This window comes from Aotus nancymaae, unplaced genomic scaffold, assembly GCF_030222135.1.
Source record: "Aotus nancymaae isolate 86718 unplaced genomic scaffold, 86718_ANA_hifiasm-v0.15.2.pri h1tg000058l, whole genome shotgun sequence".
NCBI lineage: Eukaryota > Metazoa > Chordata > Mammalia > Primates > Aotidae > Aotus > Aotus nancymaae.
Window position 1 is genome coordinate 42,049,270 of NW_026988472.1, and position 22,876 is coordinate 42,072,145.

Below are 22,876 nucleotides of genomic sequence, written 5' to 3' on the forward strand. Positions count from 1 at the left end.
AAATGGGTGAAATGGGTAAAATGGTACCTTTGGATTCATACATACAGTTAAGGCCACACGGATAGTAGAAGAATACACAGAAGCTGTTAAGTTTATCATACATATTTACTTAATCTATACAGAATCAAGTAGATAAAATCAGATTCACATTAGTGAAAAATCTCTACAAAATGTCTTTGAAAAGCAAAACGACTGCCTCTTAACAATTCGTATCCTCATGAAAGATGTGGGCTGTAAAAATAAAGCAGTGTGTTTAGCACAAACTAGAAGATATCTGCATCATTTTTTTCACAGTTATTTCCATCTACAGTCTGAAAGAGGTAGATTTTTCTGCAACACCTGAGAATTGAATTGTGATAACCAGGTGTAGTAAAGGCAGTTGCATACATAACTGAAAAATACTGGTCTCAAGACCAAGAAATGTACTCCTAACAAGTCTGAGGATGAAATGGTCCATATTACCCAAGACCCAAGTTTTCTCTACACCTTAGAGTCTACTGCCACTATAAATAATACACATCACGATTCCATGATGGTGCAACAAATGCAATTTAAGTGAATTCAACATTTAAATCTTTTCTGGGCCAGCCTAGTAGCATTACAGTGTTCTAGAATATGGTAGATACAGGGTGTGCTACAAAGTCACAACACTGGGCTGGTGAGGTGATCACTGTAGGAAGATGTCCTTCTCAGAGGGTCCCATTTGTATTTTATTCACAGGGTAATGGGAGGAAGGGTTCTGAAAGGACAGTAAATGCATCCCAGACAGAATCCATATCCTTCAACACTATAATAGCATCTAGCTAAAAATATGTAGTAAGCTGAAAGCAGTAGGCCAAGTACTGTTAATCACATTGCTTTAAAGCCCTTGAAAGTATGCAACAGGTCCAAGATTTACAATCTTCCACACAGGACAAGCACCACAAAGAAACGTGGTGAGCTACACAAATGGCTTAATAAAATGTTAAGAGCTGTACATCCAGCAGAGTTCTTGTGAAATGTGATCATTAGTACTAATTTTAAGGTAGATTATATTTCTGATCTATACCTGCATTTCCCCCCCAGGGAAATGAGTCCAGTATTTCTTTAGTAGCAGAAGGGGGTGTACTCAAAGGAGGCTGTTGGAGGGTATATATCATTTTTACTTCTGACTCATTTTGACAGTGATTAGATTAGATAATATACTTTAGATTTCTTTTCCTCCACTGTCTGGCTCCTTGAATTAACATGACTGATGGTGGAGGCTTAGATATGATTCTCCACTCTACGCGGTTTCCTATCTGTTGGACAATTTTCAATTCTTTCAACCCACTTTAGACCATGATTGTGACAGGACTTTACAAATAAAACTTTTGTAACAAAGAGAAAACCTTTTTAACTGGACAAAACAGTTTATTCAGTCCAGTAAGCAATTTAACAAGTGTCAGTTTGATAGTTTTGCTCAGTGGAATGTGCTAACATCAGTTCTAGTAGAACCTTTTATTTCATAAAGCATTTCAATGCAAATAATACCAGGGACAAAGTCAAAACTTTCATCAGTGCAGCCTGATTAATCATTTGCATAACTGATTCAACATCAAAACAAAGAATTAATTCAAAAGTTATGTGCTTAATTTCAAATTCCCCCCCATTCCAAGTGCAGAGACCTTGATGATAATACTGTGGGGTTTTGTTTTTGGTTTTTTTTTTTGTTAAAAAAAGAGATGGTAACTAAGAAGGGGGTTAGAAACAGACTGAATGCATAAGTAATAGATCCTGACTACTATGACACTCTGCCAAGTCTTCCCAAAGTAAAAATGTTGGTGCCAGTGTTTGTTTGTTTTGGAAATGAAATCAATTTCAGTTGCTACTGATCCAAAATGAAAATTCCCTTTTGAAAAACCTGGAGTACTTTGCTGGTGGAACTTTTGTAATAACTTTCAAGTAGCCAGAAGGTATTGGAGGAACTTATGCCTAGTGAAAGCTACACATGAATTAACCATCATTGTCTTTGACAAGGGACTTAACAGTGATGGCAAACATGAACACCAGTTTTCGAATAAGTGAGGCCTTCTATGGGAAGTGGAGAATATGTACTCAAATCCCAAATCAGAATCAAACACAAACCGCCCTCCTCTACAGGAGCCCCTCATGGTCCAGATTCCACACCTGAAACCAAAGCAGGATGACTGTTCAGTCATATAAACACTAAGCTTATTTGTCTAGTGATTTGCCTGTATGTACTACTTTGTCCACAAGTGATATCTTTATATGCATATTCTGCCAAAACTTAGTATTCTAAGCATGTGGCCATCTCAATTTGTCCCGAGGTATATTATCAAAAAACTAATTTCGATCAAATACCTTGTTTCTGACCCAACACTAGAGTTTTTTTACTTGGCATTTAAATGGGTTATTAGACAACTAATCATCTTGGTATTTTTTTTAATAATATTAATGGGGGGGGGCTAAGACATTTAAATTAGTATTGTTTTCACATCAAGGAACCATTGTCAGAACAAAGTTCCTTTGTAATGGCCCTGTCAGTGAAATTTTCATTAGGATGATAATGTGCAAGGAGCAGGGAAAGAAAGGACAAGGCAATGAACACATGCATTCCAGTGGAGGGGGAATGAGGCCGATGTGCAACACAGCCGAGGAAAATTTATAGATTAAACTATTCAAAATTGCTAAGCAGCCTCCTGTACCACATAATTCCAGTAGTTCTAAGAAAATACAGATATGGTAGAAAAAGTAAGAAAATTTTCACCACAAAACCAATAGTTAACTACTAACAGAGAAAGTTATACACAAAATATATCTCTCAATACAGTGATCACACCTCATCTTAGTCAACTGACTCGATGGCCGGGGCAGAGCCTGTGGACAGGGGCTTTTGCACGGTGCTTCTCTGGCTCTTGGGCTCAGCCTCCAGGTGCGCTCCCAGGGCTCTTTTCGAGGAAGTGTTCAGCTCCTTGTAAGAATCCAGGGCAGCGCAGGGCTGCATCACAGGTGCTGCTAAATCCCTGTCAGCCGCTTTGACCGAGACCTGCTCTTTCAGGACTTCCACCTTCTCGTTGAGCTCATTCCTTTCTGTTTGAAGAGCCCTGCACAGCTTCTCTAACCGTTCCAGTTTTATTTGAAGGGCCTTGTACTCTTTATCACGGACTGTTTTCTGTAAGAAAAAAGAGGATTTCTGTAACCTTGTTAAATATCAGGTACAAAAAAATCAAGCCAGCTGAGTCATACTGGACATTTTTCACCTATGAAACGTGTTCCATCTCTTCAGCCTCCTACCATTCTAGCTAGCTAGCATGACTGCACTCATAAGTATACCAAATGAGATTCAGCATCATGATACTGTTTTAGGGTGACAAAATTAAATTCCTTTTGTCACACTTTTTTTTTTTTTTTGAGACAGTCTTACTCTGTTACCAGGCTGGAGTGCAGTGGCATGATCTCGGTTCACCACAACCTCTGCCTGGTTCAAGCGATTCTCCTAGCTGGGATTACAGGCACGTGCCACCACACCCAGCTAATTTTTGTATTCTTAGTAGAGACAGGTTTCATCATGTTGGCCAGGCTGGTCTTGAACTCCTGACCTCGTGATCCGCCCGCCTCAGCCTCCTCAAGTGCTGGGATTACAGGCATGAGCCACCACGCCTGGCCAAAGATAAACTTTTTAAGACATTTCCTATTGAACTATTAAATTCAAGACATCCCAAAGACTAGCAGACACAAAACAAAGGCCTAAATAAAAACAGAATATGGCTCATGTCTACATAGATTTCTCCTCTACCAATTTTTAGATGAGAACAAGATTCTTATACACATGTGCCCCAGCATTTTAGTTCTTTCCTGAAATGTTACATAAAACAGGCAAAAAGTACTATGCTTTTTTGAAAGCCTAATAAGTCAAGCTAGAAAGGCCCTACATGCTGCATCAGCATCACCTGCATGCTTGTTAGAAAGGCAGTTATCTGCCTCCACCCCCACAGAACTAGTGACTCAGAGCCTCTGGGTGGAGCCCAGCAATCCTGGTCTTAACAAGCAGGAGTCTGATGCAAGCTCAAGTTTCAGAAATCACTGCTGTAGAAGAAAGCAAAATCTGAATGTTTTGGGCTATCTCCGACACGAACCTGGGCTGATTAACTGGGTGGTAGGAAGCTCAGCCCCTCACTCAGGGCCCTGTCCCCAACTTAACTGCCAGGAAAGAAGTCACAGATTCTACCCAGCAATGCATCCCCACCCCTGCCCCAACGCAGGCTGGAGTCCTCAGCTATGGCAGTAGTTCCAGCACCCGTCCTGGCCCTGATAGGTACCTGAACTCAAGGAGTCCCCATGACTAACACTACACCTTAGTCGCAGGAAACCATCTCACCTCTTCAGCCATTTGCAGAAGTGCTTTATTATTGTTTTCCCATTTGGTACGCCATATTATTGTTTCTTTTTCCAGTTTTTTAATTTTCTTTGTCATCTGTGAACACAAGTACACATTGAAATTCTAAGTTCTCTTCCTTATCTCTACTCCCTGTCCCACCACACATTTCCGTGCCCCTCCCCTCCCCCCATCCCTGCACCTGCCTCACCCGCTGACAGCTGTGTGTGTCTTTATAGAAGTAGCTGTGCCTGCCTGTCGGTAGCAGAGCTTATCTCAGAAGCTCCTAGGGTGGAACCAAAGAAGGGGGTTTGTATTATGAGAAAAACAAATTTAATCTCCTCAGTTTCAGAGGCAGCAGCACATGGAGGAAGCTGCCAGCCACCATACTCTGAACTCAGTTAAGGCTGAAGTGCAGCTTCCATCCCAGCTCCGGGTAGCGAGAGACAAGCCCTCCTTCTCCCTTGGTTGTATGAAAAAATGCCCATGACTGACTCTTCTGTCCATTAAACGAATTCCTCAGATTCTTGGGAGGACAGAGATCTTCGGCCCCACAAGACATTAAGAGTTAACACTCTACCACAAACTCCAAGAACACATCAGTTTCAGAACTCAAGGCAGCATGATTCAGGTAAGACTCCAGTGACCAAGAAGATAAAAGTAGTTAACACCTCAGCTTTGGTCATCCTCACAGTTCAGAGGCTGGTTTACTGAAGATTTTGCTAAAGATAAAGTGGGTCCCCAAATCAGGGAAGTGTTAAACCTATGCTACCAGAACACACTTTTCAGAAATTCAGGATGCATTTATCCATGGCTGTAGCCAGCGACATTTTCAATATGCCTTCATCCGCTGTTGACTGCACACCAGCTCTGATCCAGGTCAGGGCACTGAGCCAGGAGGCGTGAAGGGAAACAAGGAGAAGACAGAGCCAGTGCCCTGTGCCTTGGGTAATTACCCACAAAACTGTAACACAAGGCAAACTGGGACAAAGGCCGTGGGAAGAGCTGGTGGAAGACCTGGGTTGACAGCTGACCCATGGCGATCTCTGCAGCCATGGACAAAGGAATGTGTTCCAGTCTCAGAGGACCAGAAGGATGGCAGATCTGGGAGTCAGGAACTCTGTTCCACCCCATCAGTGAGTCTGTGCTGGCCAGCTATCACCTGCGCTGTGCTAACAACGCCCCCTGGATTGCAGCCTCAACGGAAAGGCCTGTCAGGCAGAACGAATCTGCTGCTCATGGAATTCTCCAGATTACCAGCTCTAAAAATACCTGGAGGTGGTAATTCGAGCACCATTCAGCCACATGGTAACTGAGTACATGTTAATGTGCCAAGCACTGTCTGAAATACTCCATTTCATGAAGGGCAGGTCTTTTTGTTACCATTTTTAATAGTGAAGGAACAGAAAGGTTGAACAACTAATCCACAGTTACACATTCTGTGATGTAACTGGGACATGAACCCAGAGCACAACACACTCCCTGCCACTACGTAAGAGCCAATAATAGTCATGACTAACATCTACTGAATGCTAACAATGCCAAGCACTACTGTACTTCTCCCCAACCCAACACTCTAGTTTTACATCCTCCATTTTTAAAGGAAGGATGCCAAGTAAAATAAGGCTGGGTGGTTGGAAATGTATAGAGTTACACATTTTGGTCCTTAGCTTGATCTCAAGGTTATCTCTTTCCTTAACATAGGCAGGAAAATGCAACAAAATCCAAAGAATTGGTTTGGTTAAGGGAGAAAGAATTCAGTGGGAGTAAAGATAAGAAAAACAGAGAAGCAAAAAAGGTAGAAACTCTTGACACATCAACCAACCAAAATACGTGCTTATTCTTCTGGGCTTGGGCGTCTTTCAATAGTTTAATCTCGAAGGACACAGAGTTTTATGAGAGGGCTGAGGATGATCCTCTAAAGTGGTTAAAACAAACAAAAAACAGCAACAAACCAAAAAACCACCCCTTTATTTCTAAAAGTTGTGCTTAATAGAGGACTTCACTGTAATAAAGGTAGAATTCTAAGAGCATAGAAAACATTAGCTACTTGGGATAAACTGAGGGCAAAATGACCCAAAATGCCACTGGAGGATCACAAAAGAGAAAATGAAGATAGTATCATAACAATGGAAACGCAGCAAAGTAGTAATCACGCTTAAAAGAGCTTATTCAAGTTCCATTTGATATAATCGTCTACTAAAATATGCAAATACCTTTTCCATTTCCTGTCTGAAGGTTGTAAACAGTTCATTGCTTTTTGCCATGGTAGTCTGGAATTCTTCAAACTTATCCATATAAAGAGAAAGCTACAGGAAAAAAAGTATGAAACATTCTAAATTCCACACAAACAACTCCAGTTCCCAAACTTTCAAAAGAACATAGTATGGTTACTTATTACAAGAAATACGAACAGAAGCACATCCAATCCTTGGACACCAGACATAGATGGCTAAAGTCCTGACAAACCAGAAAAATGCACTATAACTGAGGACATTCTGTTGACTTTCCTATTAGATCTCCACCCATGATCATAACACAGCCTGAGGGATGCGGTGCCTATAAATGTCAGCACATCCCGCGCTTGCCCAACTACCCCGCTCCTGCCACATGAAAACTGTCCTTGGGAAGAGCTCATTCTTTTAGAACACCACCTGCAGAGTTCTTAGTTTGATAGCAATGGTATCTCTTTTCCTTAACGTAGGGAGGAAAATGCAACAGAAGCCAAAGAATTGTTAGGTTGGGGAAGAAGAATGCAGTGAGAGTAAAATGAAAAGAAAACAGAAAGAGGTAGCTCTCAACATAGTCCTACCCTCGAGGAATTTTTATTTATGATCTAACCAACAAGGCAAGCAGAATATAAAATGCAGTCACCGTCTTTTCCCCCTTAGAAAGGAGTCCTAAGTATGAGGGGAAACGCACAGTGAGGGTCAGGATACTTAGGGGAAGCTTCACGTGGGAGGCCTGAGCTGGGCCTCATGGGTGAGCTGAATGAGTTCACCTTAGACCAGGAGGGAACCCTTCAGAGACCATCTAACATAATGACATTATTTTCAGGATAGGGGAACAGAGAGAGACCCAGAGGAATAAAGTATTTTGAGCAAGATCACACAATAGATACAAGAAAAGCAGAGAAGAAGAAAGGATCTTCAGAGGTCAAGAAAGAGCATAAGCAGCGCTGGATGCAGACTATTCCCCAGGACCGCCTAGTGCACAGGATGCAGGGCAGGGCGGAATATGGTGGAGCCCACCCAGCCACAGCCAGCAGGGGGACGGGCCGACCAGGGAGCACTTTAGCAGCAAGCACGGCAATATGGCGGGGGGCAAAAGCCAACTGAAAGTTAGTCATCTCACAGTGACCTCGAGCTTATCAGGCTAGACAAGGTCCCTATGAGATGGCCAACCCACGCCTGCACAAGGGCCTGGCCTGGGATGAAGACAAAGCAGGAAGAGAAATGCAGGGTGACCTAGAGAACACACAGGATTTGTTAGCAGATACTGAAGGGGCCTCTGACATGACAGGCCTGGAGCTGGGGGCAAGAGTGGTGCTCACACAGAGGGAGGGAGCAGTACTGGTGCCTGAGGGACATCAGAAGTTACAGCAGTTTTTATGTGGTCCTTCAGGGTCTCACTCTGTTGCAGTGGCACAATCACGACTCACTGCAGCCTCGACCTCCCTTCTAGGCTCAAGCAATCCTCCCATCTCAGCTTCCCGAATAGAGGGGACTACAGGCACACACCACCATGCCTGGCTAATTTTTGTATTTTGTATAGAGAGGGGTTTCACCATGTTGCCCAAGCTGGTCTTGAACTCCTGAGCTCAAGCGACCCACCCGCCTCAGCTGGGATTACAGGCAGGAGCCACTGTGCCCGGCAGGCATGATCTACTTTTACTGAAGATGGGACATCCAAGTAAAGACTGTCCCACGTGAGAGTTCAGTGCTGGCCCAGTGGGTATCCAGTAAGTGGCCACTATCATCACACTTGGACCTTCATGGCTAGATTACAAAACAGCAGGTCAAGACAGCACAAACACTTTGAGTATCACCAGCAGATGCTGGGAAATGACATGGTGAGGGCAGAGAAGGTGAGACATGCTTGGAAAGGACAGCCACATTTAGGTAGAAGAAAACAAGAAGTGACAGCAAAGGAAACAAAATAGTGACTGGATGGATAAGAAGACTCTGAGTAGCACAGATCACAGACAACAGAAGCTACGTTGGTAACAGTACAACAGAACTGGGGTTGGCCTAGGGGCTTGGTAGAAGGGCCCTCTGGCGACTTCCGCAGCAGCATTATCAATGACGCCCACGTTCAGGAGCATCTTCCAACATCATCTGGAGACTCGACACCTTCTCCACATCAATTCTCATCTCTATTTACATGGACAACTGACTATATAGGGCTGAAAAGTAAGGGATTCAAATTTCCCAGAAGCTTTCTGGCATAATCTTCAGTTCCAAGGATTCCTCGTATCTGACGCCTCTTGAATATCCACTCTAAGTTAGGCTGGCTTTATAGGACCTTCAATTCACCACATTGTAACATGTGTCCAAAGAAAAACAGTACTCCAAAGAGGTGCTCACAAGGATCCTGCCGGTCTCAAGTATCGGTGTTATTCTACAGCTAATCTAGAGTCTTTACAGAGACTGACTGTATGACAAACTTTTAAATAATACTTCTTTCAGCCAAATGTAATCTAACTGAAAAAGGATGAATTTATAGGTACAAATGCCTAATTTTACCTACCTGTAAAGCCACAGGAAGTCTTTCCTGCACCTTTTTTTTTTTTCTTTTTTTTGAGTAAGGAGATAGCACCTCCTACACTCATTCCACACAAGGCAACCATGGAAAGAGATTGCAGTAGAACACACTTACACGGTCTGGACTGAGTAAGAGGGAGGGCCCTGATGAAAAACACCACCACAAGGGATCCTTCCGCCTCAGACTCCTGAGTAGCCGGGACCACAGGCACACACCACCACGCCCAGCTATATGGAGTTTTTAAAACAATCTATGTGCTCGCAGCACAAAACTCTAAAGATATCAGAGTTCACTATATGAAATTGCCAATTTTTTTAGGCCAAGGACATATTCTTGTCTTCTTTTGTAATTTCATGTGGTTCAACTTGATACAAAATAAATAAAATATACAGATGTATTAGTTTTCCTTTAGTGGGAGGAAATTTAGTGGGAACAGACTGAAGAAGAGAGGAATTATCTAGGCTCTTGGAAAAGGTCACTGAAGACAGGTTGACTAACCGTCCCAGGCTGCCAGAGATGGGGCATTTCCCAGGACATGACACTTTCAGTACTAAAACCAGGAGAGTGCTGGGCAAACTGGGATGAGGTAGTTAACCTAAATGAAGTGGAAAATCCCAAGAGGGCCATGAGATTTCCGCGTCAGTTCTGGTCAGGTCTGGCTGGGAAAAAGCAAAAAGCAAAACCATCTTAGAGGAGATTCAAGATATGCGGAATCAAAGGAACCACAGATTCTTCTTCCAAACTGTGCTGTCCCCCGCTGGGAAGTTACCTGCTGTTTTAGTTGTACTTCTTGCTGTTTCATTTGTTCGTATTTGTGCCTCGATTCTGTCGCTTCTTTTAATAACTAGAAAACAGAAACATTCTGGCAAAACGCTAATGGTAATTACAAATAGGACTACAATATCAAATAATCAGAGTTAGGCTTCATCCTTCTGCTATTTTAGCAAGAACCACAGGTCTACAGATGAAACATTTTGTTCCACAAATTGCCATTTACCTGTAACTTCGATCTGCCCCACTGGTTAACACTTAGGAAAGTAGGAATAATCTTTTACTGCTGAAGCAGAAAAAGTACCCTGGGGGCCTAATATGGTTTCTAAAACTCAGAGTTAAATTGTTGTGTTTTAGATGAAAATAATTACATGTACAGTATTAGCAGAAAACATGGCTGGGAATCTTGACATTATCTGGGTGACTCAGAAAGCCTCGCTACTCCCTGAGGCAAGATGAGGCAGAGTGAAAGGGTATGGGGAAAGCAACACGATCAATCTGAGACCTGGTTTCTGGGCGCTTTTTAGAAAGTAGAGAGGAGTTGGGCATTTTCAAGAAAATTATAAAGTTGCATAGTGGGCAGTTATGAAATTCAGTCCCTGAAGTAAACTATCACACATAATCCAAAGACGCGTAGAAAAGTCCTACTAAAGCAACCAGAAAGTACACACACATAGAGTGTGTGAGAGTGTGTGTGTGTGTGTGTGTGTGTGTGTGTAACTTATACTCCAACTTTGGAAATGATAACCATTTCAGCTGAACACTGGATACTATTGCCAGTTCATACGGAAGGATCACACTGTGTGAAAAACATCTCTCTCTCAACCCTAGACACACTCAGTGTGACACGTCCACATGGCGAGGGCCACTCAGGAATTGAGTCTTCACACTGTGCTCATGTCAGGGCCGTGGCTCCTTGAGTAACGCTGGCCAACAGCCCGCATTATCGCAATCATTCCTCCCTTGTGGATAAGCACACATAGCTGAATCTGCACATGGTAATATACGAGATTCCACTGTATTCACAATTACTGACAGGCAACAGAATATGAGCATACACTGGCAACAATGTTGAGTGATTGCGGTAGAGAATTCTGTCAAAATTTTATCAGAAAATTATACCAGAGTAGTAAACAAATGACTTCCCCAGTTTCAAGTTACTTGTTTGAAAACAAAATGTGATCGTGTATAGGAGACCTGTGGCTTGGTAAGCTTGCTGTTACACTGAATCACCAAATTTAACGTGCTCAATGTGAGCACAACTCTTGAACCTGATGACCATTACCTAAGATGGAAACTAAATATTCTAAGCACAGAAAAACAAGTGCAGGTCTTCCCACTGGTTTGGTCTAATCTCTGCAGTATATTTTCTGTATAAAAATTTAAATAGAAATAAACAGCCAAATGCTTTCTAACACACAGGCACCACACGCTCTCTTCTCAATCTAGAGCGAAACACCAGCTGGCATGCCCCTAGGCACTGCATTAAAGGTAGAATAGATAAATGTTTCAAACAGCCTCGGTTATCATGAAATGTTTCAAACAGCCTGGGTCACCATTAAATGTTTCAAGTGGACTCAATTACAATGTTGGCAATAACGTCTTCGTTTTTAAGAAGTCAAACTTACAAACTCTCTCTCCCTCTGATGTTTTTCATCAGCTTCTTTTATCAGTTGTGTCGTTTGCTGCAGTTTGGCGTCCACGAGCTGTTGCTGCAGTTCCTTATGTTTGAACACCTTATCAATATGCTACGGGAAAAGGAGAGTTTTTTCCATCACTCACCAAAGAAAGGAGCACAGTGGGGAGGGAACGTCACAGCAGTTCCAGCACCCTGCTCACTCTGCTGCTACCACTGCAGCTGAGAACACCAGCTCTCTCTCTGTCCCTGTGCTTAGAGAAGCAGACACCACCTTGCAAACCGTCCCACACCGGCAGGAACGCGGCCCTCTGACTGCTGCCAGTTGCCCCGCCCTGTCAGACGTGGGCTGTCCCCTTCACCAACGTGGTACTTCCTATTTCTGCCCCACACTGAAAATAAGGCTCAGAGTGCACCAGGACAAAGAAGGATAAGGAGAGCAAAGTACTAAAGCATACATCATGCACACAGTTCCTTTTTTCCCCCCCATTATATTTTCCCAAATTTCTCAGCTGGAGGCAGCATGGTATGACAGTAGGAATGGCCCAGGTCAAACCCCGGCCAGTGTGTGGTCCTGGGCTAATTCCTCTCCCTGCTGACGCAGTGCCCTCCTCCGAACAGGGCGATACCTCCACCTACCTTGCAGAGCTGGAACAGTAAATGCGATGGTGGCACTACGCAAGGTGCTTGGTGCCTGGCGCACGTTAGACATTTGGTAAAAGGTCATTAGTATTTCCAAACAAAAGTGTTAAGTGGTTACTGATGTATAATAAAGTCAACAGAACGATCCCTTCCCAGCTGGAAAAACAGAACTCTTCCAGTTACAATACCCTATATGAGAGGGGAAAATGCTAGCTGGTAAAATAAGGTGGCCTAACTATGTATTCAGAGCACCGCAGACAACTGATCTTCGCCTGTGAGTAATCTGATCATTATATTCTGACCAAAGAACATTACATAAGACACACGCAATATAATTTAAACAAATCTGATTTTCCAATCTGCTACATCTATTCTGAGGTACACAGACTGTTGAAACAACAAAACTGAAAGAATCATTTTAAGACAATTAAGGGCTTCATAATTAAACCTCTAGAACAAAAAAGATGTTTCTTCAATAAACACATGCAAGAATAAAGGAGGGGAAAACCTGTATTTTAGAGACTGGCGATATATAAACCTGTGAAATGGATGGACTTTATTTGGATCTTGTTTCAAACAATTCTCTTTTAAAAAGAAGCTGATCCAAAAAATGTGAATAGTGACTATAGTAACTAGGTATTTATATTCAGTAATTGTTATTATTTTGGGACAGTCTCACTCCCGTCACCCAGGTAGAAGTACAGTGGTGCACTCATGACTCACTGCAGCCTCGACTTCACGGCCTCAGGTGATCCTCCTGTCTCACCCTCCCGAGTAGCTGGGCCTACAGGTGAGCACCACCTCACCCGGCTAGTTTTTGTGTATTTTGTAGAGACAGCGTTTCTCCATATTACCCAGACTGATCTCGAAACTCCTGGGCTCAAGCAATACTCCTGCCTTGGCCTCCCAAAGTGCTGGGATTACAGGCATGAGCCACTGCACTTGGCCTATTTGTTAATTTTTTAGGTATGAAACTGGCATTGTGATTATACTTAAATCCTTATTTTTTTGACCTACACATTCAAATATCTATCAATGGAATACCTGACATCTTGAATTTGCTTCGAAATAATCTAGAGGAGGCCGGGCGCGGTGGCTCAAGCCTGTAATCCCAGCACTTTGAGAGGCCGAGGCGGGTGGATCACGAGGTCAAGAGATCGAGACCATCCTGGTCAACATGGTGAAACCCCGTCTCTACTAATACAAAAAAATTAGCTGGGCATGGTGGCGTGTGCCTGTAATCCCAGCTACTCAGGAGGCTGAGGCAGGAGAATTGCCTGAACCCAGGAGGCGGAGGTTGCGGTGAGCTGAGATCGCGCCATTGCACTCCAGCCTGGGTAACGAGAACGAAACTCCGTCTCAAAAAAAAAAAAAAAAAAAAAAAAGAAATAATCTAGAGGAATAGAGATGAAATTATCAGCCAGGTGCAGTGGCTCACATCTATAATCCCAGCACTTTGGGAAGCCAAGACAGGGGGATTACCTGAGCCCAGGAGTTCCAGACCAGCCTGGGCAATTTAGCAAGAACCTGTCTCTACCAAAGAAAAAAAAAAAGGTATTATGGTTTCATCTGCTGAAGTCAGGTGCTATATTGTCTACTTTTTGTTAAGCTTGCAATTTTCCTTAATTTTTTTTAAAGTGAAAGGCAGTAAGAAAAATCTTTTAAAAAACAGCAGTTTTTGAAGGGCTATATGTAAAACTATAAAGTTACAGTTGAAAACAGGATAAAGTAACACAAAGATGACTTTTTTTTTAATTTGAATCAACTCTTTGAATCTATACCTGTAAGGAATACAACATAAAAGCCCAACATTTTACTAATGTTAAAGGCAGAGATGGACATGCACCATTTAAGAAAACCTAAAGCCTCTAACCCTGTCCATCCCTAAAAGTGAGAAAATAGCCAGCTGTGGTGGCTCATGCCTGTAATCCCAGCAGTTTGGGAGGCTGAGGCAGGCAGATCACTTGAAGTCAGGAGTTCAAGACCAGCCTGGCCAACATGGTGAAACCCCATGTCTACTAAAAATACAAAAATTAGCCAGGTGTGATGGCGGGCACCTATAATTCCAGCTACTCGGGAGGCTGAGGCAGGAGAATCACTTGAACCCAGGAGGCAGAGGTTGCAGTGAGCCAAGACTATACCACGACACTCCAACCTGGGCAACAGAGTGAGACTCCACCTCAAAAAAAATAATAAATAATAAATAAATGTGAGGAAAACTTTAAAAACCAGGGTCGTTACCTTCTAGCAAGCAGGTACTAACCTGGTTTTTAAGTTCCTCACTTTGGTCAGAGGACACTACCTCTGAACTTCCAGACTAGCTTATAAAATAATTGCCAAAGTCTTCACTGGAGACCAGTGGCCAAGTTCATTAGCCATGGATCTTCCCAGTAAAGTTTTCACCCGCAATGGGTTTATGTGTGAGGGGTTAGAAGTAGGTTTTTTCCTCCCAGATAGTATAAAGCCCTTATTTTTAAAAAAAAAATCTGAAACATAGGTGTACAGGTATAACACATGTATAATACAATGGTAGTGGATACTGTACAGATTATCATAGATGTCTGAGATACCAGGTATTTGGGGACCAAATATTTATTTATTACTAGTCTGGACAAGGGAAAACAATCTACATGCTAAATCTGAAATCTTCCAGTATTGCATGGAAGACAAGCAGTACTTGACATGTCTCCTAGAAATAACCTCCCTTATCCAAACCCAGTGACTCCTGGGCCATCAAGTGATGCTCTCACTTGTGGTGCCTGTTTCCTAATAAATAACCGACTTCCACTACGCATGTGCAAATTTCTGAAACACCCCGTGATGGTGGTTTTACTTTCGGTGTGAATGGTGAAGCTTTTGCTAATTTTGAGAAGCCATTTAAACAAACCAAACGCTGTTACCTCTTCCCTCAGTGCATACTGTTCAATGAGCTTCTTCAGCTTCTCCCCCAGCTCGATGTTCTCCTGCCGGAGTTTGGCGTTGTGGATGTCGTGCTGCTCCAGCTGGGCTTGAATTTCATTTAAGGTAATCTGGAAATGTGCAGTTGCTTCTTTCCGTCGCTCTTCTTCCTCTCGTGCCTGCTGCATATTTTCCTCCTTATTACCCAAAATAATTTCTGTTAATAATACAGACCTATAGAGAAGACGTTCACAAGAGAAGCTGCTGCGATGTGGGTTCATTTGCTGCTGCCCGGACATGTTGCTTCTGAACTACAATTCCTCTCCCTTATTTATGACCAGAAAACTCTCATTGAAAAGCAAGCAGTTTTTCCTAAGTAGACAGACAACCAGAGAGATGCAAACTGTCCTGCTACAACACAAATGTTATGGCTGTCTCCAGTTCACTATACTACAATACAGGTAAGGGGCTCCCCCATGCAGCCAGCTCCCTCCTCATCGGTTACACAGGGAATCATCTTAGATCGGCCCCAAGAGATCCTGCCCCTTTGCAGCTTACTTTCTGGGTCACATCTTCCACTCCCTAGAGGGCAAAGGACAAATGGAATCCTCGTCTTAAAAAGCTTCTTTTCTGTGACTACTTTCTGATGATGAAAAAGAAAAATAAAAAAAATTCAAAGGTGAATTTCAACTCTTGCTAGGATACCAGTGTCAAAAGACCTTTACATGTCTGAACAGTTATCAGCCTACTCAAAATATTGATTTCCTATGGGGAAAAAAAATACCACTTACTTTGAGATCTAAATCCAAGGGCTCAAAAGCAAAGAAGATAATAATGGCTTCCATACCAGGTGAAAATCCATTTCAAGAGTGCTCTTATAGTCTAGGGCCTTGGGGGCTTGTTGGGGCATAAAGGGAGTTTGATCAGATATTCTGCTTAAAGTCACACTACAACAGTACATGGGGACAGGCCCGTCCCGTTCTAAGAGGCAGATTCCTTCTGGCAGCTCTGCTCCTTTCCCTCTTCCCCAGTTGATACCAATGAATCTTTAGGTACCTCAGCCAAGGTGTGAGTGATTTCCTAAAAGTACTTAGCAAATGCTCAGGAGCTCAGCAGGAGTTCTCCCTTCCCAGACTCACTCTGGCTCAAGTCTGTAACTAGTTTCTCATTTCACTGCAGCCTTTCCTACTTGGTGATCAGCTGGTATCAGTGTTCAGCAGAAAACTGGCAATTCTGAGCTTCCAAGGCCACGGCTCTAAGCAGGAGGGCCTTGGGCATGGATTCCCTGTGGCCAAGTATGAGGCAACTAAGGCGCTTTTCCTTGAACAGGAAACCAAAACTTACGTAGAAAGCCTTGGTCTTACATTTACGATGACCTCACACAAGGCACTAGGCCAAGCAAAATAAAAAGCAAGGGAAGTATCTGTCTCTAAGAAGAGACAAGGATTTATTTCAGATAGGCAAAAGGTGATTATAAAATCAGCTAAGTCCCTCCTGAAAAAAAGACAAATGAACCCACTAACCTTTAACGTCTTATTGTGACGCTGAAGTTCTCTGCAAAGAGACTCTAGCTTGCTTCTTGCCAAGATAGCCTTGCTGTGTTCACTCTGCAAGTGAACTTTCTCTTTCACAATCTGGGCTTGCTTCTTCTGCAGAATCTTCATTTGCTTCTGAACATTTCTGCTCTCCTCCAGCTAAAATTCATAAGCACTTTACATTTACAAAGTATAGTAAAAACTTTAGAGTTATGGCTAGAATTATAATAAGAGCTATGGAACACATTTTCAAAAAGCCACATACTGTAGTGTAATATATTATTTAAATTGTTTCATGCCATGCTACGCTGCCACCCTTCTCCTCTTCCAGTTGTGACAGAAAAGTAAGCAAATTTAGGGTAGCAGAAAATAACCAATCTTTTCCTTTTTAAAAAACTCCTTTAGACAGATTTAATTTTCACAACAACCCTTTATAATCCAGATTTTATAGAAGAAATGTATAAACCTAGAGACATTAATAAATTGCCCAACATTCTTTAATTAGTACGGATAATCAGTATGGGGTGAGGTGGGGATTTGAACCAAGCTGCCTGAATCACTGGCTTTCTTGACTTCCGTATTGGCCTGCTATCCCCTGGGGTCCTGAATTTTGCCAACTTCCTGACTTCAGACACTAGTCACACATCTTCTTCCTGCTTTCTTTTTTCTTTCTTTCTTTTTTTTTTCTTTTTGCAACAGTCTTGCTTTGTTGCTGAGGCTGGAATGCAGTGGTGCGATCTTGGCTCACTGCAACCTCCGCCTCCCAGGCTCAAGCAATTCTCCTGTCTCAGCCTCCCGAGTACCTGGGATCACAGATTCCCACCACCACGCATGGCTAATTCTGTATTTTTAGTACAGACGGGGTTTCACTATCTTGGCCAGGCTGGTCTCGAACTCCTGACCTCAGGTGATCCTCCTGCCTTAGCCTCCCAAAGTGCTGGTATTATAGGCATGAGCCACCGCACCTGGCCTTCTTCCTGCTTTCAACCCAAACACTCCAAACACTCATCAGAATCTAAAACTCAGTAAACAGAACCCAAGTTCTTTGTGAGAAGAACTGCTGCAATTTTAGGTATGAAGAAAATTAGTCTGTTTCAAGGTTAAAGCAACATGAACAGATAAGATGGCAGCTTTACTGACCTTTCAATAAAGCTTTTACCGAAGAAGGAAATGATGCTGAGTCACAATTTGAAGAGGCAACATGGGCTCTTCAATTTCTAGCTACAATCCTGTGCTTTTTGAAGGATGATGCCCTTCAACTGGATACCTCTTGCCCCAGAATCTTCCTGGGGCCCAGTGGGAACACTGCCTACACATTCTAGCCTTAACCTTTTGGAAAATAAACAGCCTTAGTTCTGGCTGAAACCCACTCCAGTGCTGAAGGCCAGAAGTGACTCAGTTCTAAAGCCAGGCATGTCCTGAATTGCTGTTTGCTGGGTGAATGTCTGTCTAGATCATTTCCTACCTGTTAAAAAACATACTGAAATCCAAATATTTTTAAAAATCAATTTATTATGCTTTAGGGTTTTGTTTTTTGATTTTTATTATTTTTAAGAGGGAGTCTTATTCTGTTGTCCAGGCTGGAGTGCAGTAGCACAATCTCTGCTCACTGCAGCCTCTGCCTCCCGAGTTCAAGCAATTCTCCTGCCTCAGCCTCCTGAGTAGCTAGGACTATAGGCACCTGCCACCATGCCCAGCTAATTTTTGTATTTTTAGTAGAGACAGGGTTTCACCCTGTTGGTCAGGCTGGTCTCAAACCCATGACCTCAATTGATCCGCCCGCCTCGGCCTCCCAAAGTGCTGTGATTACAAGCATAAGCCGCCATGACCGGCTGGGTTTTGTTTTTTTTAAATGATGTTTTAGGAATCAATACCATCGAGTTTTACACCCACAGGCTACTGTACTGAAACACTCATCAGAATCTAAAACTCAGTAAACAGCACCCAAGTTTCTTTGTGAGAAGAATTGCTGCAATTTTAGGTATGAAGCAAATTAGTGTGTTTCAAGGTTAAAGCAACATGAACAGATAAGATGGCAGCCTTACTGACCTTTCAATAAAGATTTTACCAAAGAAGAAAATGATGCTGAGTCACAATTTGAAGAGCAAGAGTGACATCTTGTGGCCAAAACATATCATGCATCCTTACAGGCAATACATTTACAGATATTAAAAACACCTTTACTGAAATTCTTGCAGGAAAAAAATGATTGTTTTTGTATAATTTTGTGAAGCAAAATTACTACGAACTACGGGCAGCCGCTCAGTTTAAGAGGCTGCAGGTTCTGCACACTGACTATAATTTCACTAGGGCATGGAGCTCCTTGCCTTCCCTGACCCCGGGTTAGTGCAATCCTGAATCCTGTGTTCATTATTCCTTCGCTTTCCTTTCTATATTATTTCATTTCATCTGTGTGTAGTTCTTGAACAAAAAAAAAAATCCTTTTGGTTTGTAGCTAGTGCAACTGAGGAATTTTTCATTTTCTTTAACTTACACTAATTTAATAAACCACGTGTGGCTGATGGCCACCGTCTTGGACAGCACAACTCGAATATATTGCTAGGACTCATCCACATTGTTGGCGTGCAGCTGCAGATCAGGGCTTAGCAGATTTCTTCTGTAAAGGGCCAGCAAGTAAATATTTTAGGCACTGCAGGCCACATATGGTCTCTGTCATGTGTTCTTCTTTATTTTTAAACATCATCTTAAAAATGTAAAACCATTCTTAGCTTGTGGGCAGTATAAAAACAGACTTTGGCTGGATTTGGCCCACAGGTTGTATAATATTCCACTTTTTAAAAACATAGCACACACACAAACATACCACACAAAGTGAGACTTGTCTCTAAAAAATAAACAGTGAGCCATGATCGCATTCCAGCCTGGGTGGCAGAGTGAGACCCTGTCTCAAAAAACCAAACAGACAGATAGAAAAAAAACAAAAACATACCACACACACACAAAAAAAAACCTCTTTATTAATCCATCCTCTTGTATAAATGGGCATCTGGGCTGTTTCTAGGTTTTGTTATTACTCACAGTGGTATGAACACTCTCAGATGTGTTTCCTGGTATACACGTGTCAGGAATTTCTCTTCTGTGCAAACCTCCAAAATGAGGTTGCTGGGCAACGATTTCTAAATGTTCGATTTCTTTCTTTTTTTTTTTTTTTTTTTTTTTTTTTTTGAGACGGAGTTTCGCTCTTGATACCCAGGCTGGAGCGCAATGGCGCGATCTCGGCTCACCGCAACCTCCGCCTCCTGGGTTCAGGCAATTCTCCTGCCTCAGCCTCCTGAGTAGCTGGGATTACAGGCACACGCCACCGTGCCCAGCTAATTTTTTGTATTAGTAGAGACGGGGTTTCACCATGTTGACCAGGATGGTCTCGATCTCTTGACCTCGTGATCCACCCGCCTCGGCCTCCCAAAGTGCTGGGATTACAGGCTTGAGCCACCGCGCCCGGCTTTTTTTTTTTTTTTTTTGAGACAGAGTTTTGCTCTTATTGCCCAGGCTGGAGTGCAGTGATGTGATCTCGGATCACTGTAACCTCTGCCTCCTAGGTTCAAGTGATTCTCCTGTCTAAGCCTCCCAAGTAGCTGGGATTACAGGGGTACCCGCCACCACGCCCAGCTAGTTTTCTGTATTTTTAGTAGACAGGGTTTCACCATGTTGGCCAAGCTGGTCTCAAACTCCTGATCTCAGGTGATCCACCTGCCTCAGCCTCCCAAAGTGTTGGGATTACAGGTGTGAGCCACCACACCCGGCTTAAATGTTCGATTTCACGTGACAATGCCAAAGTACTTTCCAGAGGGTCTGGCAAATTGATATTCTCAACAGCAATATATGAGATCATGTAGATCCACATCCTCTCCAAAATGATCAGATTTCTTCATTTATATCACTACAATGGACATAAAATCAAATGGCATCTCATTGTGGTCCTGATTTGCATTTCCCTAATCACTTATCAGTAGAACATCTCTTTGAATGTATATGGACCTTTATATTAAGCTATCTTCATGTCTTTGTTTATCCACTTCTATGAAATGCCCTTTTCGTGTCTCACCCAGCTTTCCATAGGGCTATTTGTCCTTTTCACATTAGTGTTCTTTAGATATTCTTGATACTAAATCTCCTGCTGGTTATATTTGTTGGAAATATGTTCTCCCCCGTTTGTCATGTCTTCTCACTTTTTCAAAGGCATCTTTTAACAAAAATATAGTCTTAATTTCAATAAAGCCAATTTCTACAATCTTTCCTCTGACAGTGCTTTTTGTGTTATAAGAAATCCTTCCTTAACTCAAGGTTGGAAAAATATTTACCCATTAATAAATCAAAATACTATCTAAAAATTTTAAAGCTTAACTTTTGACATTTAAGCCTTTAATCTATTTGGAGTTGACTGTTGCCTCTGGTGTGTAAGGATCTACTTTCACTCTTTTCCCATAAGAATAACCTTTTCTTTTTTTTTTTTTGGAGCTAGCATCTTGCTCTGTCACCCAGGCTGGGGTGTCATGTGGCATAAACTCAATGCAGCCTCCAATTCCTGCTCAAGTGATCCACCCATCCCAGCCTCCCAAGTAGCTGGGACTACAGGTATGCATGTGTGAGAGTGTGTGTGTGTGTGTACACGGCCTTGCGACATTGCTCCAGGTGGTCTTGAACTCCTGACTGCAAGCGATCCTGTCTCGGCCTCCCAAAGTGCAGATGTTACAGGGCTTAGCTACCATACCTGGCCAGGATAACCACTTTTCTTAAGTTACATTAATATCATGTGGATGGCAATTCTTCCCCAAATGTATCTACATATTCTGTGAAATGCTCTTTGAAATCCCAAATGGTGCCCTCCCCCCGGCACATAGAACTACTAAATTGAATCTAAAATCTACAGAGAGTAAAGGGCCAAGAATAACCAAGATACTTCAGAAGAAAAGAGTAAGGAGAATGGGACCTACATTAAGATTATTACGCTATAATAATCTATACAAACTGACTACAGGATGGGAAAGAATGGCATTACAAAGTACTTAAGGATCATGTTAATAGTATCCATAGCTAAAAGCAAAATGCTACAATTTCATGAATCCTTGTGATCTGGTGAACGTGTTGGCCACAGGGTCTCCCCAATGGACAACCCCAGTTACAGTGGACAGAACTCCATTCCAACTGCTCCACAAAACAGTTATGCATGTCACTGCAACAAGCACAATGACATCAGATGATATTTGTCACAAAGGGGTAGAGGACAGTGATGGCAAAATGGAACTTTTCAGAATAATCCTTGGGAAAAGGCTACTACTCCCTTGGTGGCCTCACTGCTACACAACCTATATATACTCTACCTTTTAAGTGAAATATGTGTTGCTTCAAGAAATCAAGCTTTAGAACATATTCTGGAAACAATACACATTTTGTGTTTCAAATTTTCAGTACAAATCTATAAGAAAGAGAGATCACTCACTAGATAAGTCTTCAATGTGTCACATCCTGAAATAAACATAGCCATTACTGCTGGCGCTTAACAATAACCATACCCATACACAAAACAACAATAAAACCAAAAACCACGAACAAAAACACCCTAGCCCCTGCTGCTTCAAGTGTGATCCAAGCTCTGGCAGCATCATCACTGTCACCTGGGCATTTGCTAAAATGTAGATCCCCAGGCCCCAACCAAGACCTAGGGAATCAGAGTGTGCATTCTAACCAACGTGTCAACGATCAGCGTGAGTTTGGGAACAACTGCCCCAGATCACTATTTGTTCTCTCTTCTAACCAATTCACGGCTGTCTGTCATTGTCACATGACTGGGTTGGGTGACTAACTTTCAACACTGCTTTTTCTGGTTGTACTCTTTTCTCCATTTTTTTTTTTTTTCCCTTTTCTGTTCTTGTCTTTCTTCTTTTTCCACCATTTCTTGCATGATTCTCCTCATGTGAAAGGCACCAAGGGGCACTGGCTTCCACATTCCTTTCCTGAAGCCATCAATCCAACCACACTGTGTTTTCTGCCATCTTTGCTTTTGTGACTGTTCTGGGACATTTTCATTGATGCACAGGGCGTCCTGCTGCTACAAATAGTGGAAAGTGCCGGGCTGCTGAATGCCAGCTAAGTGAGGTATACCTGGACCACTTTATAAACTGAGGGAAAGTAACTATCATTCTTCAAGTAATAAACTAACAGAACTCATATTTTTTTAGAGCTGATCACTGATTAAAAAAAAAGTAATACCTTATGATATGGAATTAACTGTTTTAACAGATGAAGATGCAT

At 42.4% G+C, this 22,876-nt stretch overlaps 1 protein-coding gene across 2 annotated transcripts in view; it reads right to left on the reverse strand.

Annotated features, from left to right (window-relative positions):
- Positions 1-86: 86 nt before the first annotated feature.
- TXLNG (taxilin gamma) overlaps positions 87-22,876 on the reverse strand; it is a 50,545-nt gene continuing 27,755 nt past the window's right edge. For both annotated transcript variants that reach the window (XM_012434444.2, XM_012434447.3), the window contains exons 4-10: positions 16,592-16,762; positions 15,071-15,265; positions 11,521-11,640; positions 9,891-9,965; positions 6,574-6,666; positions 4,361-4,456; positions 87-3,154 (exon numbers count right to left, since the gene is read on the reverse strand). In XM_012434444.2, the coding sequence (XP_012289867.2) occupies positions 2,828-3,154; positions 4,361-4,456; positions 6,574-6,666; positions 9,891-9,965; positions 11,521-11,640; positions 15,071-15,265; positions 16,592-16,762 (1,077 nt within the window). In that variant the 3' untranslated portion in view covers positions 87-2,827. The remainder of the gene's footprint in view (positions 3,155-4,360; positions 4,457-6,573; positions 6,667-9,890; positions 9,966-11,520; positions 11,641-15,070; positions 15,266-16,591; positions 16,763-22,876) is intronic.